Raw genomic sequence first — 10,533 nt, forward strand, 5'->3', positions numbered from 1 at the left:
CCCTGTCGAAGGGCATGATGCCAGAACTAAATATAGCTGCAAGATTAGGGAGACAGAGAAAGAGAAAAGGACAGAGTGAGTCATATATCTTGATGCAGAGAGGATGCTTCCCTTCCAGGATTTATTTTTAAGAGTTTTGCATCTCTAAAAGCTCCAAAATTCTTATTAAAAAAGAAACACCACATTTCTTGATATACTGTATCTCATGTTGTTATGCATCAGTTCATGTCTCCTTCCCATCTGGTCCCTCTTTGTCCCTTTATGCTTTGTTTCTCTCAGTCTGCTTCAAACCAGGACTTCCTATATTATTGCTTTTTTCTGCTTTCAGGCTGTGTTTTTTCTAAAAACTGCAGCCATGGTTTGCATCCTGCTCAGTGTAGCAGCAGCTGTGTCGAAGCAGGTACTGGACTCTATCTGGTCTGTGACCGTGTGTGTTGTTAGATGGTATCAGTGTGTGCGAGAGAGAAAAATGTGAGATGCAGTTCAGTGTTAGCATGGTAAATGTGAACACAAAGAACTTTTTTTATATTGTATTTGGCCGAAAAACAAACTTTGTTATCTTCAACATCCACAGACCTTGCCTGTCTCTCTCCACTGAAGGACATCAGCCTAAAAGATAAAAGATTTACTCTTTTATTTTTACAGCGTGGGAAACATTATGTGCAAAGTCAACAAATTAGGAACTAAGCGTGAAGATTTCACCTTTGATAAAGAAGTGAGTGGTTTTTAAAAATCCCTGATGGTAATCTCCATCACCATGTTGAAGTTTACAACGTGGCGTTTCAAAAGGCCAACATGTTGTCCCCATAATCACAGAAGACAATGTGAAACTGAGGAGAGTTTTTGTCATTTTAAACTTAGAAAATGATTGTTTAGATGTGTTGGGTGTCTGTGGAAAGATTAAAAACAGTTTTTAATTTATGCTCTCAAATATTCACAAGACTATTATAAACAAGACATGCGCACACATAAATAAAAAACACATAAATAAGACTATATTATAAACTTTATACTTTATGCTTTTACTTATTATAAACTTTCATATCATTTATTCAACTATTTACAAAGAACTGTGTGGAACAAATATACAATTTTCCATTCTCAAAACATTATTTTGCAGTTATTGCGGCAGAAATATAATATAATTTCTGCACCAGGTTGCACCAGATGTGCTAAAGCTAACTGTTCATCAGTCAGGTTTATATTCTGTTTTCTCAAATGAGTTATAAACCTGTGCTTAACCTTTCCACATGAACCACACATCAAAATATCTGATAATTTATTTTAGGGTTCAGTCCCCTTTTATCATACACTTCAATACAAAAAAATGTGCTGATTTAAACAACTACACAGATTGACCTAAATAGTTTGAATAAGATTAAATATGGATGATATGTACAAGAAAATAAATTTAAATATTTGGCAACATCACAAAGATGAATGTTTCAAAGCATGAACAGAAGAATTGTTGTCCTGGGTGGACTAAAGTGAGGACTAAAAGCTGACAGGTATAGCTGAGCTGATTTTTTTTTTTTTTTTTTTTTTTTTTTTTTTTTTTTTTTTGTGGTTGGGGGTCCAGCAGGTGAAGACATAGTTGTGGTTTAGGCATGCTTAATCCTGTCTGGAGGAGGATGCGGGTACCAGCAGGAGCAAAAGGACTTCAGAGAGTCTGCTGGATCTTATCTTCATCTTTCCATACCATACCTGCAGGTCGACTCGCCTGAGGCAGCAGCCAATCATATCTTATTCCTCAACAACATACATGTCAGCATTATGGCAAACAGATCTGAAACAGAAACTCCAGAACAGACTGTTTAATTAATTTTCAGTAATACTTCTCTAACATGTTTAAAACTATCCACATCAGACCTTACTGTTCAGCTCAATTAGTGTCACAAATAATCCGAGAACAATTTTTCTTATAAAACATGATAAAACAAACACATTTATTCTAATTCAGTCCGAATTTAATTGTCTCATATGAAGCATAAATTAATTTTAAAACTTTTTTACGTCATTCTTTGTATTTATTTTTGCTGCAGGCCAACCATCTTAATTAGGAGAAATGTTGCCCCCTAGCGGCATCAATCTAAAACAGCAGGGTTTTTTTTTCTCCGTCTCTGTAAAGTAGACGTGGCAGTGACGTCAACTCCGGAAATGACCCGGATCGAAACTTTAACTACACGGCTGACTTCTTCTCTCTAGAGCCATCGAGGACTGTCGAAACAGGGTGTGATATCAATTCAGGTAAGCCTAAATAAGTATTTGTGTTGTAATTAACAATGAACGCGGTGGTGGTGGTTTTAGAGCGAAGTTAATGGACGGTAATGGTAAAGGAAACCGGGCGTAAGCCTGTTAGCGTTCTTTAGCTAATCGTTAGCCGGTTAGCCGGTAAGGCCGAGATCAGCTGTGCGTCGTGATGGTTCTCCAAGACTTGAGCCAATCACTATTACCTAATGATACTTATGTTTGGCTCTTGTGTGGAGAGTACAGTGGTTTACTTTTTTTTCCGGTCTTTTTTGATACAGTTTTTGTCGTGTTTTTGAGGAACTAAAGGTATTTTTTGTAGCAGTTCAACTAATGGATGTCTTTCCTTCGTCGCAGACATGTTTGTCCGTATGTTCATGAAGGATACTCCTCCTTGGATGTGAGTTGGTCCGCACATCGGGAGGGATTTATTATTCATCAGACAGAATTCAGGTGAAGGGGGGACTCTTCAGTCTAAGTGGTGCGGATCACCCTGCTGACACTTTTTACTGGCGTCAGAATGACGTGCCGTGACCGAACCGTCGAGTTCCAGTCGGCCTGTAAATCCCTCCAGGGCAGACAGGTATGTTGGAGTAAACAAAAGCCACCTCAGCACAGTTATGTCAGTGACATTTAACATTAAAATTAGATTAAATTATCCCAAACTTACTAAAAATGTTAACCTAAATTATATTAATTTGCTTTCACTGATTGCTATTTTTAAGTAGCTTCATATAAATGTTTAGTTACTTTTGCTTTTTGTTTCCTGTTTTCTTGGTGTCTTGTTTTTTGTTTTTTTCACAGTAGTCAATCTGTCCTATGATTCTTGATTATCCTGTTTGGAAGAATTTGATTACAAACAAACTGCACTGAAGCAGGTTCATAAGAAACTACAAACTTTGTTCAATCAAAACACCTGTAGTACGAATTTAGAGTTTATATTCAAGTAATGAACTGAACAATACATTTCTTTTTATTTTCCTAGATTTTTTTTTTTTACGAAATCTTGTGTATTGGTACTTCATGACCTTTTATTCTTTATTTAAGCCTCTTGTTTTTTATTTGTATCTCTCCCTCTCAGAATGGAGTCCAGCCCAGTAAGCCAGCTCTTAATGCCCTCAAGCAGCGCAGCGACTTCACACTCATGGCCAAGTAAGATCCTGATAGCCTCCCTCACCTAGCAGGAAGTTGTGGGTCAGATCTGGTATCACTGCTGGCATTGCAATGTGGGCCAGGTCTAGCACTGGTGGCATTGTTTTTAAGATGGGATGTCGCAAGCGGCCCAGTTGTTTGATTTATTTGTTGCTGGGCCGTGGACTACCTCTGGCCAACCACATCTGGTCCATCAAAGGGCCTTCGTATTTTTGTTGTATCTAGCTGAGTGTTACAGTGTTTAGTGCATTCTGTGAGCCAGACAAGTTTTGCTCTGCAGGCTTCTTTGTTTTGGCAGTACTTTCAGATTATAAACCTTTCATGTTGGTGGCTCACTTACAAATATGCTGTTTGTTTTACTGCATGTTAAATAGAATAAACCAGTGGTTCCCAAAGTTGTGATCAGGACCCCACTGTGTGTCCTGAAACATCAAGGAGGGGTTTTTAAAATATTTTCAAAATTAATTGCATTTAAAAATGACTAAAAACAACTGCTTTTTGTCTTAGTTGTTACAAAAGAGTGAAGTCAGTGTACCTAGAAATGGATGACAATAGCATAATGAATACTGTAACTTTGCCCTTATTCATTTGACCAGATACCAATCTTTTATCAACCAAAAATAGTTGGGGGCACAGGTCTCTGCTGCTTTTATTTTGTGAGTCAGAAGCTGAAAAGTTTGGGAACCACTGGAATAAATGATCAATTTTTTTATTATTGCCTACCTATGAATGGCCTATAAAGTGACAACCACAGCTAAATACTGATATGTTTTATTGAATATAACTTAAATATGCAAAAATCTAAATTTCCTTAGTATTTGTACACCATTTATTTTGTTTTCTTTGTAGGAGAATTGGAAAAGACTTGAGCAATACGTTCGCCAAATTGGAAAAGCTCACTATTTGTAAGTGTTCGTTTTATATTCCTTCAGCAGGAAATCTGTATGTGATTTTGTCTAAAAGGCTCATTTTTGCATGTTATTGATCTTCCAGTGGCCAAAAAGAAATCTTTATTTGACGACAAGGCAGTGGAGATCGAGGAGCTAACTTACATTATTAAACAAGTAGGTTACGCCAGTGCCTTTTGAAATATCAGGTTTACAATATTTATTTAAAAATTGCTGAGATTTAGTGATGTTTTATGTTTGCAGGACATCAACAGCCTAAACAAACAGATTGCACAGCTGCAGGACTTGGTGAGGTCTCGTGGCGCTCCGGGTGGTCGACACATCCAAACCCATTCGAACACTATAGTCGTGTCATTACAGGTGAATTCATAAAAGTTTCATTTCAGAGAAACGTATAAATAATGAATAAGCTCTAAAGAAGTACATGTTAGGATGGTTCTCATTGATGATACTTTTTCACCATCCACTCCATGTTTGTGGGCTAGCATTTAGCTTGTAAACTAATATGGAGGAACCACAAACATTAGCTATAAAAAAATTCGGGGTGGGGAAACGTTGACCAAGGCAGACACTACCAGGAGATACCGCACTACTGTGGTGGCATGTGAGCGGAGTGATACAGCAACATTTTTAATGACAGATGAAGATGAGCGGCGCATATAATTTCCAATGCCACAGTAGGAGAGTGCCACGTTGCTAATGCTAGGTCCTAGCCACTTATCCTTTTGTCTCAATGTCTAGTGGCACATTAAAAGAGAACCATCTATTGGGAAAACTGTAGTTAAAAAGTTGTAACATTTTTGTATTGTTAAATTACACCTTTTTGACTATTTTAATACAAAAATACTGCTTTAAATTCTGTCTGCATTACACTGAAATGTGGTTTTATATATTTTTTGTATTCTTTGTTACAGTCCAAACTGGCTTCTATGTCGAATGACTTCAAATCAGTTTTAGAAATCAGAACTGAGGTAAGAGCTGTTATTGAACCTTATTCTAAAAGCACCCTTTAAGTAGAGTTTTTAAAGAGACATGTCCATATAATTTTCTGTGGTTTGTCTCCTCTATAGAACCTGAAGCAGCAGCGCAGCAGGAGAGAACAGTTCTCCCAGCCTCCCGCCTCGTCTTCACCTATGATGGCCAACAACTTCAGTAAGTCTGCCTCCATCTCAGCTTCAGTCTCGCTGTCATGTGCAACAATTCTTACAAATGTCCCATTTTAAATTTGTGGCAACAATATAGCATGTTTATGTAGCTTCGTTCTGCTGTGTTCACTCAATATGGGGACAGTTTGTGCAGCGTATTCAGTCTAAACCCACATTAAACGCTTAAAAATCTCGTGTCGTTTGAGCAAACAACCCTCAGCAAAACGATAGTGTATCTGAGCAGATGAGTCATGAAAGAGTAGCAAACGAGACTTAAATTTGCTTTTATGTGTAGGCAGTGTTACACATCTGCTTCCTGTTAAATTTCTATTATTACAGAACAATTTGTTTTTTACTAAAAATAGTCTAAAATGTACTCGGAGCTCCTCTTAAATGTTTTTTTTTGCATCAAATTACACAGCTAATAAAATGGTATTTACTTCAGGATTTTTAGCCTAAATTTGATACATTTCCTTATTGTAAACTTGTTGAAAGATGAAATAAGAAATGTTTGTAATGTTTCATATTTCTTGGAATACCACTCTGTAAATAAGTGTGGTTCAGTTCTGATCGGCAACATTTTTCGTAAACTGAAGGTGATATCTGACCTGGCTGTCAAAATTGGAGACAAAAATTCGGGGGTGGGGAAGAGAATTGGCAATTTCTTACTGAAATTTTAACGTCTTAGTTGTGCATTAATTATCCGACAACAATCAAAGTGCATGCCACCGAAGAGCATGCCGCTTCCAGTTTTCTTCACAAGTTGCGGAGATGTTTTGACTTCTAGAGCACAACAGCTGTGGTAGGGCACTGCTTAAAGTCCTTGTGAATGATTATCACTGTATTTGGTCCTCTGTAATGCAAGAATTAAAAAATATTTTAGGGAGCCGCAAAAAAGGGGCCCAGGAGCCGCATGCAGCTCGCGAGCCGCGCAATGACTACCAGGGCTATACAACCACAAATTTAAAAGGTATTTTCCTGGAACGCTTGCCTCTCACAGTGGGTTCTAGCTCCTGTACATGCCTGCTGTCTCTCTTTTTTTGTTTTTGTTTTTCCTGCTTTGCCCCTGTAACATTCAGAGTTTTGACCCAATCTTGTTGATCACAGGTGTATTTTTTCCTTTCAGAGAGCTCGGTCCTGATGCAGGATGAATCTCGGAGCATGGGCGACGTAGCCATCGACATGGACTCTCAAAGCAACTCATTAATGCTTATTGACGAGCAGGTAGACTGTCACAATTAGAGAAACGCTCTTTTAAAGTCAGTAGGTGTGCAGTGGAGGTTTTCCTTGCTGAGATATTTGACAGAAACACTGGCATTTTTCAAATGTTTATTGTTTTCTCGTTCAAGGAGTCGTATATCCAGAGCCGTGCAGACACCATGCAGAACATCGAGAGCACCATCGTGGAGCTGGGTTCTATATTCCAGCAGCTGGCACACATGGTTAAAGAGCAGGAGGAGACTGTTCAGAGGTGAGACATCCCACAAATGCATGTTCCTTACAAATGTGGTTCCATTTAAAATGCAAATTAACAGGCTTTCCAACAGTATAAGATTTGTTGCCAGAAAGCATTGTTACAACAAAGAAATTATCTACTAAACACAAAGTTCGGAAGTATACCCACATTCAGTAGAAATGTCAAATTAAACTTTGGTATATTTTTTGAACAGTATAAATACTTCCTCTTTAGCCTTCTTTAAAAAGAAAAGTGTGGTTTGACGGTCACCTCTCACTTCCTGTTGCCCTCTTCTCTCAGGATCGATGCCAACGTGGAGGACACACAGCTGAATGTTGAGGCTGCTCACACAGAAATCCTCAAATACTTCCAGTCCGTCTCCTCCAACCGCTGGCTGATGATCAAGATCTTTCTTGTTCTCGCTGTTTTCTTTATCATCTTTGTCGTCTTCTTTGCCTAAAAGTAAAAAAAAAGAAAACCAGCTGGAGGGAGGGGGTGGAAGCACATCAAACTGATTGAGATTTAAAAAGCTAGAGTTGGACCGAGACCCAAAGCTTACTGGAGAGACAGACTTCTTTGTAACGGTTTAACTGAGGCTTGGGGTTGAAATGAATACGGACCTTTTTGGTTGCCTGCAAGCCGTGGACTCTTGACTCAGCAGCTTGAAGGAGGAGGAGGTTGAACTCTGTCCAAATAAAATTGTGAATGGAGCAAAAAGCCTGCTCTGCATTCTACTTTGACCAACTATTGTTAAACATTTATTCAAAATGGCTGTAATTTAATAGTTTGATTCTGCAAACTGTTTTTTTTTCTTCTTCACCCATTTTAATTATATATTTTTTAATTATTTCGAAGCCAAACAATAGAACTGGACTCTTTTCTCATATTAGTTTGCTTTTTTATCTTCTTTTTGTTAGAAGAACTTGAGTAGATTCTTAGTCCACCACTTTTCTTTATAATATTGTTTTGTTTTGTTTTTTGTTGTTTTTTTTTTCAGTTATGTTTTGTTTCTGATGAAGTTGATTTTTGCCAAATGGGTACTCTTATTAAACTGTGATATAAAGCTAAGATGCTTGAAGGCAGAGCCGTCTGAACTGAACTGAGCTTGAGTCGCGCAGAGTGTAAAGTTATATTAAACTGGTATTTTAATCTAAACTAACTCATCAGATGCAGTCAGGAAGTGTTTTAAAACTGCCACGGAGTGGATCGGAACTTATGAAGGGGTTTTCTCTGGATGGAGACGACCCTTAATGAAGTGATTTGATCCACCAGATTCCCTGGAAGTGTCTGGTTGGATCTCTGTTATCGTTTCTTCCCCTCCTTTTCCTCTTAAGACAAATATTTAAATGACCATTACTTTGTAAAAAAAGAAAAAAGAAATGGTTTCTATTTTCACCTTGTTTTTTTTAGCCAAATGCCTTGACTTCCTTCATTGTATATAGTGCATATAGGTATGATGTATTGAAGAGAGAGTGCACATTAATAAATAATGGGATGCTGGCACTGAGGTTCGACTTTTTCTTAAGATAAATTATTAAACTGAAGTTATGAGAGGTTCCGGTTTGTTGACCCCACACAGGCTCATTACCTGTGTTGGAATATTCCTCACCAATTTGAACTGGCAGAAATCTGTCCTAAAGATTTTAGATCTGAGCCATTCGGCTGTTGAAGCAAAACACGGGCACTGTTATGAAAAAGCAACGCTTTAATTGTATTAAATAATAAAACAAGGTTTAATAGCTCAAATATATGGACAATAAAAAACATTGACATGATTTTAACTGCTGTTTGCCATGATTTTGCTAAAAGATCCAAGTGAAGTGGAAATGTGGAGCTTTTTGTTGTTGCATAAGAAGCTGCTTTAATTATTCATGAGGAATTCTTACATCAAGCATTTGATTTTAAAGCTATCTGAGGTGCAGGAGTCATAATTTTTATTCTTTATTCACACTATGTGTTAGGGATGTTGGTTCAAACAGCTGATGAATTAGAAAAATCACAAGATAAAATGTTAATTTTCTCAGGATAAATAATACTTATCCTTTTGACAGTTAAAATGTTAATTTGACAAGTTTGGTTTATGAATCTGCTAAGCTAGCATCTACTTTTTGTTTGTAGTAATAATAAATGTAAAATTGCTGAAGTAGTGACAATGGTAATTTTATTTAATCTGCTGCTTGTGTTAAAGTGCCCGTGACATTCATTTTGTACAAATGCAAAAAGTGGAAGAAATCATCTGAATATTAAAGAAATTAAATATAATACATTATGATTTTATCCATTTTATCACTTAACTGATGTATTTTTGTTGAACACAACCAAAGTGAAACAAGAAGTGATGTCAAAGGGGAATTCTTTAAAAAGGGGAACTCCCTGATCTTTGTTTGTTGAGACAACATTGTTTGAATTCTGACTCTTCATCTCTCCGAGAATTTCTCAAAATAAACTAAAGAAGCATCAAATTCACTACTGTTAGTGTTTTTAGACATTATGTTCTGCTTACATGCAGGCTTTTGCTTTTGTCATCACTTCCTGTTATTGCACATGCAAATAACAGGCTTGAATTTCTTTTTGTTGTTGTTGTTGTTATACATTATTAATGTTATATCCAAAAATGCAATGTTTTTCATGTAAATTTTATGTCACAGGTACTTTAACCATGTCATTAGGGCATTGCTGTGGGTAAAAACTCAACCGTGTTTTCACAGTAAACATTTCAGCCTCTTAAAAACAGTTTATTTGCAGGTAGATGGCTGATCTTCTCCTTTGTTCTTTTATTTGTTTTGTTTTTCACCCATGAGCACTCTGCTCCATTGGGGTGATATCTGGCATGCTCTTGCTCCTTCCTTTCCTTGCCCTGGCCCTGATGGCCTCCTCCTCTCCTTCCTCGTCATCGTCCTCATCAGACCAATCCACCTGCTGCTGCAGATTGCCCCTGGACCCTCTCAGGCCGCTGCCCTTGAACATCTGGCCCGTGCAGAACTTGGTGCGGAACGTAACGAAGGAGAGGCTCTTGCTGCGCTGCTGCTTCTCGAAAAACGCACTCGGGGCGTGGACGTCATCCGCGTTGACCTCGTCCACGCAGTTGTGCAGCACCGTGCGAAACAGGCGGGGGACCTCGTGGACCTCGGGCTCCATCTGCGACACCAGCCTCCTGAACCTGCAGAGGGAGGAGCAGCTTCTGATCTGGGTTGGTGCACATTTAAACAGTTATATCAACAGCCGGAGCAAAAACAGGAGTAGAGCCTGAGAAGATGGAGGCGTGACCTGAGGTGTCCCCCATTGTATAAGGACCCTGAAATCCCTCTCTACACCCCTGTCAAAGTACAAACCCTGATTGATTTGTGCTGAAACTGGAAAACCTCTAAACATCTGTACCACGAAATGTCAATGTCAAATGTCTGTTGAATACTTTAACAGTGTTGTATAAAGTATGACAAAGTGATACTTGAGTAAAAGTATACCAAAAAATTACTTGTGTAAAAGTTAAAAGTCTCCTTCAGGAATATTATTTGAGTAAAAGTCTTAAAGTGTCTGATAATTTTTTGTACTTAAGAATTAAAAGTAAAAGTATTGATTTAAAATGAGCAGTTAGATTTTATGTAATATTTATTAGGAGGTGACC

General features: G+C 37.9%; 2 protein-coding genes across 3 annotated transcripts in view; one reads left to right on the forward strand and one right to left on the reverse strand.

Moving 5' to 3' along the window:
* The first annotated feature begins 2,136 nt into the window (after positions 1-2,136).
* stx5a (syntaxin 5A) lies at positions 2,137-8,408 on the forward strand. Of its 2 annotated transcripts, XM_014005754.1 has the most exons (12): positions 2,137-2,247; positions 2,605-2,830; positions 3,329-3,399; positions 4,249-4,304; positions 4,393-4,463; positions 4,551-4,667; positions 5,222-5,278; positions 5,378-5,459; positions 6,336-6,422; positions 6,579-6,676; positions 6,802-6,923; positions 7,209-8,408. In XM_014005754.1, exons 2-12 carry the CDS (start codon positions 2,768-2,770, stop codon positions 7,366-7,368), a joined length of 984 nt encoding a protein of 327 aa, XP_013861208.1. In that variant the 5' UTR covers positions 2,137-2,247; positions 2,605-2,767; the 3' UTR covers positions 7,369-8,408. The 2 variants fall into 2 exon arrangements, with proteins under 2 accessions (XP_013861208.1, XP_013861218.1); XM_014005764.1 differs by lacking the exon at positions 6,336-6,422.
* The window catches only part of zgc:162144 (RD3 domain-containing protein), a 5,701-nt gene continuing 3,060 nt past the window's right edge, over positions 7,893-10,533 (reverse strand). Inside the window, exon 3 of the mRNA XM_014005798.1 lies at positions 7,893-10,068. Within this exon, the coding sequence (XP_013861252.1) occupies positions 9,699-10,068 (370 nt within the window). The 3' untranslated portion in view covers positions 7,893-9,698. The remainder of the gene's footprint in view (positions 10,069-10,533) is intronic.

This window comes from Austrofundulus limnaeus, unplaced genomic scaffold (genome assembly GCF_001266775.1).
Source record: "Austrofundulus limnaeus strain Quisiro unplaced genomic scaffold, Austrofundulus_limnaeus-1.0 Scaffold1, whole genome shotgun sequence".
Taxonomy (NCBI): domain Eukaryota; kingdom Metazoa; phylum Chordata; class Actinopteri; order Cyprinodontiformes; family Rivulidae; genus Austrofundulus; species Austrofundulus limnaeus.

Bases quoted from the DNA above. Each gene is read 5' to 3' on its own strand.
- stx5a (XM_014005754.1), top strand. From the start codon at position 2,768: ATGACGTGCCGTGACCGAACCGTCGAGTTCCAGTCGGCCTGTAAATCC. The intron at 3,400-4,248 runs GTAAGATCCTGA...TTTTCTTTGTAG, and splicing joins GACTTCACACTCATGGCCAA to GAGAATTGGAAAAGACTTGA. The intron at 6,924-7,208 runs GTGAGACATCCC...CTCTTCTCTCAG, and splicing joins CAGGAGGAGACTGTTCAGAG to GATCGATGCCAACGTGGAGG.